This window comes from Paralichthys olivaceus, chromosome 10, assembly GCF_024713975.1.
Source record: "Paralichthys olivaceus isolate ysfri-2021 chromosome 10, ASM2471397v2, whole genome shotgun sequence".
In the NCBI taxonomy this organism is placed as follows: domain Eukaryota; kingdom Metazoa; phylum Chordata; class Actinopteri; order Pleuronectiformes; family Paralichthyidae; genus Paralichthys; species Paralichthys olivaceus.
Genome location: NC_091102.1, coordinates 21,828,120 through 21,844,983, shown reverse-complemented (window position 1 = coordinate 21,844,983; position 16,864 = coordinate 21,828,120). Strand labels below are relative to the sequence as shown.

The window sequence follows — 16,864 nt, the reverse complement described above, 5'->3', positions numbered from 1 at the left end:
AGGATGATGACATAACTTGTTTTGATTGGCCTTCACACGGCAAGAGGGAGAGGGAAGAGTTTGTTCCTTTCAAAGGCTTCCTGCAGTGTTTATATGATTGAAGTCAGAGATCAGATACTTTCTTGTAGTTTGTTATTTCTATCTGTTAATTACAATTTGTATTATTGCTGTGTGGTACTGAGTTTTTTGCATGGTTATTTACAGCAGTCTGACTTATGGTAAAGGTGAATTTTTGCATGTGATGTTGCTGGTTGTTGGTGCTGCATTTCAAATTAAAGGCTACTTGAAGATGTATAAAGGGATTTTAATCAACAGAAGGGAAGGGCTTTTTAATGAAGTTTAATACATATATACATCCTGTACATGGTAGCCATCACCCATTGCTCTTTACTTCAGTGCAGATTGCTTTAGTTGGAGCATAGCTGTGAATAGCTTTTGTGTCAAATGCAATAGTTCACTATTTGCACCAATTCCACTCTGTCTTAGTGGTCCTCATCTTTGAGGATCAGCCAAGGGTGCCACAAGATTTTACATTATTATCATAGATATTATTACAGTGTTCCATCATATAATTAAACAATACATTATGCATTAGTTAATATTTATCATAAAGTACACTCAAATAGTTTTAATGCATCAGGCGACTCAAATAAAACCCTACGACGTCTCTTTCTAGTTTTTATATCTTCAGTGTCTGTCAGAGCAAGAGGGGAACCAAGTATGAAAGTGAAGGGCCACGTCGGTGTGATGTCCACCAACGTGGATCATCTGGACTGCTTGGTGTGATTCCAGAATATCAGTGTTAAATCCGAGTGAGTAAGGGATATCAAAGGAAATAGTATCACCAAAGGATGGTCTGCAGCTGTGCTCCTCATGTGTGCAACACATTTCCATTTTATAACTCCTTGTGGGCCTAAGACATTTTTTCTTTTGTTTTTTCCCTCACTGCCAGCTGTTGGTCAGTCTTGTTCCTATTAAGTTTGTCTTTCAAAATGTTTCCATGTCACATTGACGTGAAACTGTAAAAAATAACAGGAATAAAAATATCAATACAATCACTAGGTGAGGCTCAATGTATAAATAATTATATATCTGAATATTTAAGCTCTCATAAGGGACCTACCAGTTTCCTGTCATCATAAGAATAATTCTAAGAATAATGGCTTGAATTTATATAGCGCCTTTCACAGGACCCAAGGACGCTTTATATAAGTATCATACTCTTGTTTTGACTGAAGACAAATCTGTGATTTGTTCAGTTTGTTAATGATTAGCAGCTCAGTGCAGATAATAGACATAACTGTTATTTTTTAATCATAATTCTCAACTAGGAGACACTGAACAAAATCCCAGACAATTACCCACCATGATCATCCACATTACAATTACTGTTTATTTCACAAACAAAACAGCATGGTTAAATAAAAGACATTAGAGATTCAAGAGAAGTAGTTGGGAACCTCCTACTGTGCAGAAATGGTTAAATAGACAACTCTTATTAGCATCCTCCTACCTGAGTAATGAATACATGTTTTAGTAATTTCCCATAACTTCCTCAGATGTTGACATGCCAAGCTTTGTAGTTTACCAGTTTTTTATTTTATTCCACTCCTAAAAAAGACTATTACATCAATAGTCATGACATATTCATGTGAAATAAAAGATCCAACATCCTTCTGTTTACACATCGGAATTTGCATTTGCATTTTAAGTTATCAAAACTATATAGAACATTTACAAAACGTTCAGGAAAAAAGGGCAAATCTGAAAATGAAAAGTCTGTGCTAAATAGCTGAAATACTGTTACGGAAGAAATTCAAGTTGGAGCTTTTCTTTTCTTCAGCTTAGATCAGAAAGTCTGTGTGTTTTTAAACTGTGTGAAAAATATCTTTCTCCTGTAAGACGATGGACCATGTGAGAGATCATGTGTGTCACACTGTTCTCAAACACAAGACGAAGAGCGGGTGCAGAAGAAAAAGTGTTAGAGTCAGTAACATGAATGTAGTAACCCAATCCTTCTTGTGGGAATTACAATAGTATCACTATAACTATATATTTGATGGTATTGGAAATATGGTCAAACATGTCATGCGTAGGTCAACCAAGTGAGCTGAGACAATGACCCTGAGAAATCAATAGAAGAAGTTGGTGTTGATATACAACATACATGACTGCACTGTGATGACTTCTTACCGGCAACAATATAAAAGCTTTAGTTAAAGAGCAAATGGCTAGTTGTGTTTAATTGATTATTTTATAGTAAAACATGCTATGAATAGGCTGGTAATGTAGTTTGATACTCCTGAAAAACAGACATTTCAATTCAAATAAATGCTTTACAGGTCCAGTGTGTAAGATTTAGGTGAAAGGGAACTATTGGCAGAAATTGAATGTAGAATAATTCTCTTAATGATTTCACTAGTTCGTTTCATGTAAATTGTATGAATTATAATTTTCTTTACCACAGAAAAGACCTTTTATATTTAAATACTATATATTTACATCACGGGGACCCTCATGTTTTTTACATTGGTCCAAACTGGACAAACTAAACACCTTTTGAGTTTTTATGACAAGTGAAGCTACCAGAGGTTTTTGGAAGGGGAACCGTGAGGGGGTGTTCAGCTGCAACATGCAACTTCAACACTCGGTATCACTAAATTCTACAAACTGTACCTCTAAGAGAAACATTGACTTATTATTAATTTATGAAAATCATATTTGACAGGGTTAAACCGATATTGTGTAATGAAGAATATAAATTATTGAACTAAAAAGGATGATTTGATGTCTTTGGTTACACATTCTTGACATAATGTTTTCTTCTTTTGACGTATTTTTTGTGTTAAATTGTAGGCTATACATGGCCTCAAACCAAGAATGTTACCAAATAGAATCCTCGTTCGGAGGGGTGGCAGGGTACTCCAGCCCGCCGAACCACCTGCCCCCTTGACCCATCCCTTCTCACATTCTTCAGTCTATTGTTCCCGACCTTCTTCCTTTCCTCACCCATCTTATTAACACTTCCCTGTCAACTGACTGTTTCACTAACTCTCTTAAGGAGGCAGGAGTGAACCCTCTCCTGAAGAACCCCGATCTCAACCCGTCTGAAGTAAACAACTACAGACCTGTTTTTCTTCTTACTTTTCTCTCCAAAGCACTCGAGCGTGCTATCTTTAATCAACAAACAAACTTGACGGGAAAATATGTGCACTTTCACGCTTATTCTCAACCATGACTATGACTATGCAGACATGAGGAGGTGAACTAAAGCCAAATTAATGATCCACTTCAGCATTAACATTGAAACCAACAGTGTTAGTTGTACAAAACTGTTCCATCAGAACCTTTGATGAAAAAGATATATAACAACTTACAGAACATTTTAGTTTTATAAATCAGATTTTAATTTGCGTACGCCTTTTTGGGCTTTTTTGCACATGTGCACTTCTAAATAAGACCCCAGACCCTTATTTCCTCCATTTAGGATCTGAGTGTATCAGGCTATGCTCTCTCCCTATTTTCATCCTACCTCAAAGACCGAAAGGAGTGGAGGAGCAGAGTAGTGTGAGTGAATTTTGGTGAGTTAAAGACCAGTAAAGCTGCTGCATTCTGAATGAGCTGCAGAGGTCGGATAGCACTTGCAGGTAGACCAACCAGGAGAGAGTTGCAATAGTCTAAGCGTAAGATGACCAGAGCCTGGACCAGAACCTTCGCTGCATTCTGATTGAGAAGTGATGTTGTGCAGCATGTTTCTACACAAGTGGGTTCTTGCAGTAATGTTGGCAGTAAGAGAGCTGATTGTCGAGTGTCACACCCAGGTTCCTAGCAGTCTGGGTGGGGGTTACCACAGAGTTGTCAATGGTAAGAGACAGGTCATGGGTGGGAGAGACTTTCCCTGGCTGGAAGGAAAAGTAATTCGGTCTTGCCATGTTTAACTTACAGGTGGTGTGCAGACAGTACTGCTACCTATGTTTCGGATTGGGGAAAAGAGAGGATTAGTTGTATGCCATCTGCGTAGCTGTGGTAGGAAAAGCCTTGTGATTGAGTGACAGCGCAGAGACAGTTGGTGTACAACGAAGAGGAGAGTACCCAGGACAGAACCTTGAGGGACCCCAGTAGTGAGAGGACAAGGTTCTGACAAAGATCCTCTCCACATTACCTGGTAAGTGCAGTCATTGAGGTAGGATGAGAATAGAGAGAGAGCACCCAGATCCTGAATGGAGGAAATAAGGATCTGGTGGTTCACTTTGTCACCTGGGCAACAATGTCCTTGAATATCAAAGGATTCTAGAGTTGAATCTGCATCATTATATCTCTTGGTTTAAAGAAAATAAGCTGCCTTTTTCTTTGATGCTGTTGACAGACCACAGTTACCCTCAGCTTAAATAATGCACATTGCTGTTACCAAGAAACCAAGCAAAGAAGACATTTTGGATTGCCATTTTCTTTGCCCTTGGTGTTGTTACACATTGAGCTGAATTGATCAACCAGAAAAATCGTGATACAGGTCAGTGTGTGATATTCTGTTTATCAGCTGCCACTGCTTCTTCAGCTGTGTGTCAAGTCTTCTTGTCTGTAGTTCTGTGTATTTTGTATACAAAACATTTTATTTTAGTGCAGCAACTTGCCTTTTTTTGCTTTATAAAAAAAGATTTATTTATTTATTGACAATGACTGGTAATATGTTTTTGCTGGTATATGGTAGGTTAGCAGCTAGATTCATATTGAATAATTTTACTGTCACTGAACCTTAACCAAACAGTAGTTGCCATGTTCAGAAAATGGTGATAGTATTCAAAATCCACTACATGCAGTTAAAAAATGGGTTTGTGTCTTTCTAGAGGTGAATATGATTTCCATCAAAAGGAAGGCTGGCAGAAAATCGAAGCCCCCAAGTCAGAGAGTTGCCAGTGATGTTGTATCACTGGACGATGTGGCGGTGAAGGGCACTAACAAGGAGGCTGCCACTGAAATCCAGGCACTCAGGAAAATGTGGAGAGGTGCCGGTGAGGTGGAGCCACTGGACGATGATACAGTGAAGTGTACTAAGAAGGAGGCTGCCACTGAAATCAAGACACTCAGAAAAAGGCAGAGAGTTGCCAGTGAGGTGGAGCCATTGGATGATGTGGCGGTGAAGGGCAGTAACCAGGAGGCTGCCAATGAAATGAAGACACCCAGAAAAAGGCAGAGAGTTGCCAGTGATGTGGAGCCATTGGATGATGTGGCGGTGAAGGGCACTAAGAAGTTGGCCACCACTGAAATCGAGACACCCAGAAAAAGGCGAAGAGTTGCCAGGGATGTAGAGCCACTGGACAATGTGACAGTGAAGGGCACTAACAAGAAGGCTGCCACTGAAATCAGGACACTCAGAAATAGACGGAGAGGTGCCACTGATGTGGAGCCACTGGACGATGAGACAGTGAAGGGCACTAACAACGAGGCTGCCACTGAGAAAGAGACACCCCATGAAAAGCAGAGTGATGGAAACAACGGCAACAAGATTAACACTGGATTCCAACAAAGTGAATTCACTCCGTTAATGGGCCACACCAACATAGGCAAGCCGCCTTTAAAGGACATGTTTGTGCTGCTGTTTGCATGGAAGTAATAATATCAAGTTAAATAGGGATCAGTGTGGTTGAGAGATATTTCTTGGGGGTTGGAAGACTCTTCCTTAGAATTAGATGAAAATATTGACGCCACCACAAAACTTGTAATGTGTAAATACAACATGGTGTTGGTTTTTGCATACCAAACTATTTATTTACCAAGCCAATGATTCACATTATACAACAACGTGATAGCCTTTGGGCATAAACTAGTCCAACACTTGGCCCCCAATTAAAACCACATCATATCAGTTTGTTTGACCCTGGTGTTATACAGACAAAACCAGATTTACGATAAATACTCAAGGGTCAACATAGATTATTTCAGAGCTTTCAGCCGCCTGTCAAGTGGATGGATTTTACTTAGGTATTTCTCAACTGAACTTTTGCCACATCTGAGCAGACTCCTAATCTTAAGATGTGGTGGTTTAAAGCCTTGGGAATACAAAAAGTGAATGTTGAGTTAATGTATTAAAATCTCAGTCCTGGGGAATTTAAACATTTTAAGTTAGAGGTAGTTATGTCATGAATCTTTTTCAGAGCCATAGTTTGTGTTTTTCTCTTTAGATCACTTTAAGGCAGAGTACATGCAGCTGCACAGGATTGGGAAAGGCAGCTTTGGAGACGTATATGCTGGTACAAGAAGATCGGATGAATTACCAGTAAGTATCACACATACAATGTTTTCAGACATGAACTACGGCAAATGTTTTCACAATGGGGTCCAGGGTTCAATGGGAAAGGCTCTGGAGCATTCAGATGAGGGGTGGGCAAGACATACTATATAAATTCTGCTGCAGAGATCACCTGTTTGTTTACAGCACATCGACACAAGTGTCCATATCACCAAAAGCTATTGAATCTCGTCTTTCCAAGTTGGCATTTTTATACATTCCCTCTACATATGGCTCCTCCTTTTTATCCTGAGATAATTATATTGTTTTGTGTTATTTTTCCTTTGGGTCATTAAAAACGTCATAAACACGCCCACTCACTAGCTGTGAATGCAACTGTTTTTTCTTATAGGAACATTATCCGAAGAGGCTTTACTTGGGGGATGGCAGAAGAAACTCTGACTCTGACATTCGCACATAAAGCCCCTCTGAGTTCAGTGCATGTCTGAAAGTAGCTACAAACACACACAGTCGCCATCCCTCCCTCTAACCAATGTGCTCATGTTCTGTCCTGTAGGTGGCAATAAAATACGTCTGTGCTTCATCAATGAGCCAACTTCTATTGGTGAGTGACCTGATGTCTCATTACCAACTGTTTAAGTCATTCTTTTCCTTTTTTGTTTTTCTTGTGTCTTTGTTGTTGATGAAAACACCTTTTTTTCCTTTAGAGGTATAATGGGACACAATCCTGGTACCCCATGGAGGTGATCCTCATGCTTAAGGCCGCAGGTGGACCAGAGTCTTTGGGAAAATATGCAGCTGTGTCTTTACTAGACTGGTACCATCTGGGCAAAAAGGTTGTTATGGTTATGGAGAGACCATCCCCCTGTGTGACCCTCATTAAATACTGTGCACTGCGCATTGATCCCCTGAAAGAGATGAAGGCAAAGGTACTGAAGTTGATGAAGCATGTTTCTTGTGTGTGAGCTGTTTCCCAGTTTACTTCTGAAAATGTCATCCGATTCAGGGTAGAGTTTTAGACTGCTATCACAACCACATTTCATTCGGTTCCAACCACATTTAGTAGAATTTTTAACTATTTGGGTTTCATGCTCTTAGCTTGTAACTCTGGATTTATTCTTGGTTCAAAGGTTAAGAAAACAAATTCAACAGAAATTCCTTTTTATCGTTGTTCTAGAGCTCACATGATATCCTCAACAGCCACTATAGACCTTTAGCTTAGGTTGTTGTTTAATTGCTCTCCCAGAGTGAAGAAAGGCCTTTGGACAAAATGGAAATTTGAACGACAATGTCACAACACCTAGGCTCTGGTCAAAGTACCTAGAGCAGATACTGCATAAACCTTTTTGGACAGTGCCACCTCAGAGTCCCTTCCGCACCTCTCTAACTCACGTGTCTCTTTATCTCTGTTTCAGGTCATCATGAAGCAGCTGGTGGAGGCAGCCATTGATTTGCACGCAAAAAACGTCTTTCACCGAGATTTAAAACCAGGGAACATCTTAATTGAATTTGGCCCAGACGGCCTTCGAGTGCGGGTTATTGACTTTGGTTGTGGCTGCTTTTTAAGAAACATACGTTATACCGCTATTTGTGGTACGACTGTTTCCTGGCTTCTAGTCCTGCTTAATGTTCATCTGTTAATCTCTGGAGTGATGGTAAATTCACCATCCTTTGGGTTTTTCTCTGTCTCCTTCTATCTTCCATATTGTAGGAACTCCTGATTATCTTCCTCCAGAGGTTTTCCTCCATAAAGAATACATGGGCCTCCCTACCACAGTCTGGCAGTTGGGGGCAATGCTCTTCAAAATGCTGAGTGAAAACAGGGGGTTCTCCACAAAAGGCTTCCTCAGGAAGGACATTGAAATCTTGACGGTGTGGTCCCAAGGTAATGCTGGTGTCGGTACAGCACCTGAGTAATCCTGTGCTGCTATTGTGATCCTGACCATCGCTGTATAATCCAGACTCATCGTTTCTTTGTCGTCTGTCCTCTATTCTCAGACTGCCAGGACCTGTTAAAGAGGTGTCTGGCTATAGATCCGTGTGAGCGACCTAGTCTTTACCAAATCCGGGAGCACCCCTGGTTCGACTGACCCTGCACTCAACATGAAGACGGGGAAATTTATTTTTGGCATAGTTACAAAACTGCATTTTACAAGGCTTCTCTGCATCTTATCGGACTATGGAAATTTATATAGATCTAACAATATAATTAATGATTGTAGTAGGTGAACACTAGAACACTAGGACCCAAGCCCAATTTGGCAAGTTAAGGTAAGAGCAATTCAGTTAAGAGGCCTGTGCACACACAAGCACAGGCGTTCATTCCAGCTTCCTTGTTTTTTAATAATTATATGTGGGATTGTTGGGGTAATGTCAGGTTGCAAATGCACCCTTAGGTATTTTTTAATGTCAATATATTATAAGATAATTTATTGTTATATTACATTATATTTTGTAAAAGGCTTATAACAGTCCAGGAGTAGTGGCAGTGGTGAGGTATTAGAATGTCTTTTACTTTTAAGCTGTGTTAGGTGGTGACTGAAAAATATCATGTGCCGTGTTTATTTCACAGGCAAAGTGCTGGTTGCTGTTTATTTAATATTGTTTATTTAATATAGATTTACTTTCTGAATTTTAATATATTAAGCATAGCGTTAATTTACAGTTTGATTGTTTTTAGTGCTGCAGCTGGCCTCCAGTCACAGGAGCAGCTGGTGTAGTGGGAGTTCACCTGTTGATTTGTGGTTATTATCATTTGCAGTTTGCTGTGGCACTGGTAGTAGTTTGGGTGTTTTCTGTTGGAAAAAGGCTTTAACATGTGTATAGTCTTTTATTACTCACTGATATCATACTTCCAGTGCACCAGCCTGCTGATTGGTTTGCCACACCACTGAAGAAAATTGAAAATTCAACTGTCTTTTCTTTTTTTTGCTTTTATAGAACTGATGTGAACTAACTCTGATAGTAATACACCAGCACTTTGACACACAGCCACTGTTGGCTTATCATTGAAGTCCACCTTTACTTTCATCAAAGACACAAGAGCCCGCCTCAGAACTTCAGCACATGCAGCAGTGAGACATGCAACATCAAATACATGTTAAAAAAAAAAATGGATGCCATCTGCTTGATCATATCTGAGCTCGCCTCTCCCTCTCCGTGAGCTTATTTGTGACTGATGAAACCTCATGGCGTCCAGGACCTCCGAGTCCACGCAGGCATCAGCATAGTCCCATTTATAACTTTCATCTACTGATGTGTTCCTTCTCGTGAGATAGACACAATAAAGAGGTCAAAAAACAGTCATGACAAAGAAGACACAAAAACCACTGAACTATGTTAATTTCAAAACACAAATGAATCCCTCTGCCGAGAAGACACTCCAGTGTGTTGGTTGTTATTGTCCATGTATGGCGGCGACGTTTCACCTTTTCCCCCTCTCTGGCAGATCCATCTCAGCTCTGTGCCGCTCACTCTCCTCCATCGTCTAAGGGGAGCTGAGCAGTGTAGGAGTGATGGACAGGGAATGTTGGAACCAGCACTGCCTATACCACTGCTCTGACTGGCATAACTAGTGTGTGTTTGCTAATTTTTATATTTTCAAAAATGCTTAGTTTTAGTTTTTTCATACTTTAGGTTATTTGTCAGGTGCAGGATTCAAAAAGGTCAGAGTGAGTATTGTATAATAAAATTAAACAAAAGATAAGTTCAAAAAATGAGGGTGAGTGACAAGTGCATATATTACAAAAGGAAAGTGTGTGTGTCAGTGTGAGACACAATTTGTAACCACACATTTTGTTTTCAAAAATAACCAACAAAGATGTTCACTGAACATCCAAACAACAAGGTGTGAAAGATCTGAATGATGGAAGTGGCTGAAACAACAGCACAGCACGAGGAAATAACTGCAGCTTATTCCATAATGAATTCAGAGAAACAGGTGTCAGTGTAGTGTGTGTGTGTCTGTGTGTGTGCGTGTGAAAGAGATGAGTGTACTTCAGTCAAGCAACAATTTCTTGTTGATCTTGTGGAAAACACGCTGCTCTCGAGATGTGGTTGCTCTGTTTCTCAAGCCAGGTGATAACAGTCCACACAGAAAAGATGTGCTCCACAAAGGCTTGTGAGGCAGGGGCACTAACGAGATCCATTGCCACGGGGCAAGTTTTGGATAGATAGCCTCCCTTGATCTCCAGAATTGCAATGGTGGGTCATTGCACACACCCTCTTTAACGCTGTCGACATACCTCTTCGTTTTAGTCAACAGACTGTCTGTCATGTGATCAGGCTGATTTGTCAATGACACATTGATCTCCTGCTGCTTTTCAAGGAGCTCTATTCCTGACGAGTGCGTCAAAAGACATGCAGGCCAGGGAAACGAAACAAACTACCCCATGAATCTCTTTATTCATAGCCTATAAAATGACGTGTTTTCTACTGCGGGACGGGAGAAGACGCAAAATCAATGCATCTCTATTATTGTGCGGGCATAAATTCTTAGAGTTTTGCGGGTGCGGGCGGGACTGGACATACACATTGCGGGAATGGGCGGGAACGGGCAAGAGCGAGATGAAGAAAACAGTCCCACGCAGGGCTCTAAGGTGCAGTAAGGTGCTGGTGCTGCTGCTGCCAGCTGGTATAAAACTGCCAGTGTGAAATAAATAAATCGATCATATGAATCCAACCAATTGAGGTTTATAATTAAATTGACAGAGACAAAAAACGAAGGAATTATATCTATAATTTCAGTTTGTTTTAGTTTGTTTTCTAAACATGCAATACATTTTCAGTAAGTTATCGTTCTTTGGACACACTTATTAATGGTACCCCTCTCCAGCCCACTGTCTAGCTGTGAGACCAGGGTGCTGTTAATAGTCAGCTGACTTTCCATTGGCTGGTAGCCTGAATGGTGAGGTCGAACTCTATCCAGGAGCTTTGTTCTTTTGCCCAAACCTGAGAACAGATCTTAGTTGTGGCCCAGCATGCAATGTCTCCTGAGAGAATCGCTGTTTTTTTTTTCTCACTGCTGTCTGAATAAAGACTGTCTTTCCAGTAGAGCCTCAGAGCTTTCTTCATTGTCCGAGTAAGAGCGGCCCTGACGGGAGAAGTTTCTGGCCATGGTCTGTACTCTGCCAGGTGAAGAGGGAGGTCTGTTGTGCTCTGGGACGTCCACAGTGAAAGGAGAATCCTTCCTCTCCTCCTTCTCTGAGCTGAGTATTCTTGACTTTGGAGAGTCCATGAATGTCCAGTTGCTCACTGAGCCACTTGCCCCACCATTTATTTGCAGGACATCCTTCTTCAAGTTTTTATTATTTGAATGACTGGAACCCTGGCAGTGGTTGGATAATGAAGCATCCATCTGGCCCTCCGGAAATGGACTCCAAAGCAGTTGGTGAGGGAGCCTGAGACCCCAAGTGACTGTCAAAGAGTTTGTAATGAGGTAGTGGAGAGAAGTTGGAGAGGAGCTGTTTCCACTGGTCATGATATTCTCCACGGCTGCCTTTATCGAACAGTCAGACTGTGAAGACGAGGTGGGGAAGAAGGGAAGTGGTGGACACAGCTTCAGCTTTAGGACACTGTCTGGGCTGCGAGGACGCGAGCAAGCTCGGAGGAAGAGGAACACAAGAAAAAAAAACTAAAACTACTTGTGGATTATAACAAAAAGCAATTAAAGCTGCAATTTGTAACTTCCTTCACATTTATACTACACTGTACATAGTAGAGATTGTAATGACAAGTACAAAAGTACAAAAATGTTGAAAATATACAGGTATTTATGAGGAGACTGACTCTGGAGATGAGTTCTTCTGAAAGGCAGATGGCAGATCTAAGAACAAGTGAGGAAAAAACAGTTGCACAGTTGAAATGATCAAATCATCATCAAAGTGTATTTAATAGAAACGATTTCCCTTTTCTGGACACCAATACAAACAGTCTCTTCCTGTGACGCTGCCGTCTTCTTTGACTCATATATCACGCTGTCACCAAGGAGAGGACGATGGCCACAAACAGAAGGGGATGACCTCCAAGAAACTTCACTGTTGTGTGCCTCTGCCAACCAGTCTGCAGTTTACATGCATGTCTGTCCAGACTTATAATATATATAATTCTATCTTTATAGTATAGAGAATTTATATAAAAAATATAATATGAAAAGTTTTTGGAGGGTTTTATGTAATTATAAGCATTAGATTAATAGCATATGTTTTAAGCTGGTAAAGGAATAAAAATAAAAAGCTACACGTAATGGCGATGCCATTGTGCTTGTGGAGGATAATTAGTTGCACAACTTAATAAGTACATCTACAGCAGAAAAACAGCAGAATGTGTTTTGGTAGACTGACGGGGCTGGGTTCATCCCTGTAGAGGAAAAAGCCTGTATAAATATTTTTTTGCCTTGTTTATGAATGGCTTGTCCCTTAGCAACGTGTGCGCTCGTACACACACACACACACACACACACACACACACGCACACACAAAGTTGTGTAGATTTTAGATAGCAAGTATTCCGAACTTCAGTATTGACTATCTGTTCAAAGTGACCTCACTTGACAAAAATGTAATTTTAACAGTCGGCAACACAAACTGGTATACAGGAGGCTAGTCATACATTTATTCACATCAGAGCACAGTCATCAGTGTGCTCTCACACACCCACACATTCTTGTACTCCTATCTTAGTGAGGACACTCATTGGAGTAATACATTCTCTAGCCCCTTACCCTTAAACTTAACCACAATTAAATGCATAACAATTAAATATCTAACCCTAACTTAAACCTAATTCTAAATCTAACCCTCAAACTGTCGACTGAAAAAGTGTTCTCACTTCCCCAAAATGTCCTCACTCTGTAAGGTCTATGGTCCTCACAAAGGTAAACGTACAGGTGTACATATACATGCACACTCACACACGGTAGAGTTGTGGAGACAACATGAAAACCTGTGGCAGGACTTTGAGTTTCTGTTTCCTCACTCAGGGAATGCCCCAAATCCCCACTCAATTGCGTCTGTAAGCAGTTCACTTTAACACCTGAGAATGCATGTAAACACACACACAAACACGCGCAGCAACATCTGTTTGGGTTTTAAGATAGATCTTACATAGATAGGTCTACATTTACTGCCTAATGGAGATAGCAGCCTAAGTAACAACACAGCTTGGGTCATTTTTAGACGAGAACATTGCAGCACACTGTTTTCTTTGCTGTTTCTACAGTGTTTATTTCAAAATAAAATAACAAGAAAACTAAATAAAAACACAATGAGTGTGTTTTGTAGTTTTCTTTTTACATTTAGTTTATAAATACAAAATAACCAATAGAAACCAGTAATGGCTTATATGAACACCACACCCAAATATTACAAATAAATAAATAAAATACAAAACATAATCTTCAATAAAGGTTATATATTAGTATAAAAGAGAAAAATAAACATATTTTACAAAGTTCGACGTATATAAGTGTAACAGAAATGTAAAAGATTTCATATAGATCTTTCCTTTGTGAAATTATACATATTAAATATTTATTTTTATGAGCATGTCTACATTTTATTTATGAATATATTTACTAAGGGTATTTATTCATATTTTGCCGTTTCATTGATTTTCCTGAGTATTCCTGGTATTTAAAAGGTGTTTCGGGTGTGCAAAGTTTTTTTGGTTTCTTTGGTGTGTTGTGCTTTTGTTTTGTTATTGCACTCATATGACTCAGATAACCCGATGATTAAACCTCATTAGACAGATTGCAGGGGGTTTCCAACAAACTAGCAAGTCTCCTGAGATGTCTGCTTCCTGTGTAAGTCTCACAGGCGATCTGCTCATCAAAGAAAAATCATTGCATTTATTCAAGATTCAAGATGTTTATTTGTCATATACACAATAACAGACACAGCGGTTTATTATTGGGTAATGAAATTCTTATTTTGCAACTGCCCGACCAAAGAACTATGCTTATAAAAGAAAAATAATATATAAGAATATAAAATATAAAAGAAAAAAAGAAGAAATATATATAAAATATGAAATATAAAATATAAAGTGCATATGCAATGCAATATAAGTAGAATGAAAAATAAACATCATTAAAATAAAGAATAAGATAACAGATGACCGATCAATGTGAAATATGACGGCAATTCAAACAATGTGCATAGGAGATGTGATGTGCAATGTCTTGTGCAAAATTGCAAATATAGAGGTAGATGGTGGTTATGGTCCGTGGTTCAAAAGCCTGATGGCCTGGGAATAAAAACTGTTTGTCAGTCTTGTAGTCCTTGCTTTCACACTCCTGTAGCGTCTGCCAAATGGTAGGAGTGTGAATAGTCTGCGTTGTGGATGAGTGTGGTTTTGTGCCCTTTTTGTAACCTAGGAGTTTTAAGTGTCCTTTAGTGGGGGGAGGGCAGCTCCACAGATGAACCGTGGCGTTTTAATGACACGCTGGAGTTTGGTGGACAGTCCAAATTTCCTCAGCTTCCTCAGGAAGAAGAGTCTCTGTTGAGCCTTCTTGATGGTCTGCTGTGTGTTGTGTGTCCAGGGTTAGGTCCTCACTGATGTGAGTTCCAAGGAATTTAAATGTAATTTAAATTTAAATTTACATTTTAGATATAAATGAAAAAATATGAATCAGAGGGAACTAATATCACTGTAGAGAACTACCCAATGTACACCAGTTACTGTCTTGAAATAAAAAAGCTGTGTCATACGTCATATACCCAAGGACCAAACTGCATCAATTTGCCAAGTAGGGTTTTTTATAGAGTTTCTTCATAGCTCTTTGTAGAGGGATCACAGGAGAACTCAGGTGTGAATGGTCTTAACGCAGTTTACTGTATAATTCAGCCATTCATACACACATTCATTCAGTGCATCTTTGTACAGATCCAATCACAAGAAAACACCAAAAGCACAAATTAATTTACTGTGTTAACAAGTACTGCTTGGCTCCAAAGCCTGATACGTCTTATAAGTAGCATTTACATACAGTGTAAAGAATTGACTGTAGAATTTACAAAAGAATACCTGGCAAAAAAGTTGCCAATAATGTAAAAAATACTGTAAACTGCCTGTGTATAACTGTAAAAAGAATTACAGTATATTGCAGGATACCTTTTACAGGTATTTTTTGTATATAAATTAAAGCAATTGATAGATTGTTTTAAACAGAACATTACCTTGTATTCCATTCAAATTAGAGAAGTTACCTGCCAACTACAGTTGCCAATAAATGGCTGTTAATACTTCACGATACAATATGTTGTACAATATTTTACAATTAATTTAATTAATTTTTATTACATTAGCAGCTTTGCAAATTGTGCATATTGTGAAGTATTTTTAATGGCATACCGTTAATCCAAAATTCATCAACGTTGCATTAGATTCTCCTCACCTGTTAAATAAAAACTGAGGCAGAGCTGCAACCAGTAAAACTTTTATTGAAACTCAATACAGTTTCACAACGTTTTCAGAACAACTCTTAAAATCAGAGCATGAGATAGTTAAGTGTAATATTTCAGGATAATCTTTACACCAGCCACCTGTGTGTCATATCTTTCCCTGTCTTCATGTGGAATTCACATCAACCAGTGTTTCAACAAAGTCAAAGATCATTAAAACTGACTACATGTGCGGCTTAAAGGCCCAATTTTTGTATAATTTAACTTTTAACTAGTTATACAAGATGAGCCTTTTTTGGGGTGGGGGGGGGGTTACAATATCAGAAAAAGATGTGAATTCTAATAAAAATGTTAAGAGAAGAACAATGTCCATTCACATAGTGAGGAAGAGAACAGTCCTCATGTTTTACGTTTGACTTACATTTAAAGCCATTAATCTCTTTATTAGACCCCAAGAGACGTGAGGAATGACAGAGTTGTTCTTCTTTTCACAAACCTTTCCACTTCTTTTGCTGACCAGCTTTGCCGTCTTGGTGCCTTTGGTTGGATTGATTCCAATGAAACATCTGAAATCCCGAAATCACACGAAAAGAAACTTCATGAAAAAACTGCGGTCCTCTGGTTGGAGATATTTTCCTCCAACAGTAGGAAACAGTCGAAGACTTTTTTTGCCAAAAATTTGCTCAGTTCTTTGGTTAAATTCTGCGTAAAAGTTAATCTGATATAATAAAATCACATGTTATAAATATTGTGCAGACGTGCTGACTGTACTTACACACATCTTCAGTTTATTTAACATAGTTCACAGAAGAGCTGTTAAAGAAAACTTTTCTGAAATTTAAATTGACAAAGTCATGATATGCTTTACATTGTTATAGCTAATGCTAGCTTCACTTGAGATAGCTTTAGTTGGCTTATGTTTGCCAAAAAGTCACTGACACACTGAAGACAACATTGTTCTCACCAGACAGCTGATTTTATAACCTTAGGTTTGTGCTGAGCTTTTTAATTCCAAATGTCATTGATTAATCTGCATTAGCACAAATGTTATTTGGGAATTATAGGTTAGTAACTGCAAACAATAGCATTGGTATCAACAGTATTTAACTGTAACATGCACCGTCTATAGAGAATACAACATGCCTGTAATTTTATAATGTGTCATTGTGGAAAAATGCTGTGAGCTATTGTAATTATTTTGGACCCATGATGCATT

At 39.1% G+C, this 16,864-nt stretch overlaps 1 protein-coding gene and 1 long non-coding RNA gene across 4 annotated transcripts; one reads left to right on the top strand and one right to left on the bottom strand.

Annotated features, from left to right (window-relative positions):
- Positions 1-3,383: 3,383 nt before the first annotated feature.
- Positions 3,384-4,221, bottom strand: LOC138411920 (uncharacterized). Its single transcript, XR_011244408.1, has 2 exons — positions 4,163-4,221; positions 3,384-3,969 (listed from the first exon to the last, which is right to left on the bottom strand). It is a non-coding gene; the product is annotated as an uncharacterized lncRNA (long non-coding RNA).
- A 151-nt stretch (positions 4,222-4,372) lies between these two features.
- On the top strand, positions 4,373-9,549 carry LOC109637339 (serine/threonine-protein kinase pim-2-like). 3 transcript variants are annotated; one of them, XM_069533511.1, is made up of 9 exons: positions 4,373-4,510; positions 4,845-5,561; positions 6,180-6,274; positions 6,804-6,851; positions 6,955-7,176; positions 7,663-7,776; positions 7,959-8,132; positions 8,246-8,518; positions 9,188-9,549. In XM_069533511.1, the coding sequence occupies exons 2-7, from the start codon at positions 4,853-4,855 to the stop codon at positions 8,058-8,060; spliced, it is 1,290 nt and encodes a 429-aa protein (XP_069389612.1). In that variant the 5' UTR covers positions 4,373-4,510; positions 4,845-4,852; the 3' UTR covers positions 8,061-8,132; positions 8,246-8,518; positions 9,188-9,549. The 3 variants fall into 3 exon arrangements, with proteins under 3 accessions (XP_069389612.1, XP_069389611.1, XP_069389609.1); XM_069533510.1 differs by having other exon boundaries at positions 7,663-7,782; XM_069533508.1 differs by having other exon boundaries at positions 7,663-7,840.
- The last annotated feature ends 7,315 nt before the right edge of the window (positions 9,550-16,864 follow it).

Bases quoted from the DNA above. Each gene is read 5' to 3' on its own strand.
- LOC109637339 (XM_069533508.1), top strand. From the start codon at position 4,853: ATGATTTCCATCAAAAGGAAGGCTGGCAGAAAATCGAAGCCCCCAAGT. The intron at 5,562-6,179 runs GCAAGCCGCCTT...TTTTCTCTTTAG, and splicing joins AATGGGCCACACCAACATAG to ATCACTTTAAGGCAGAGTAC. The intron at 7,841-7,958 runs GTACGACTGTTT...TCCATATTGTAG, and splicing joins ACGTTATACCGCTATTTGTG to GAACTCCTGATTATCTTCCT.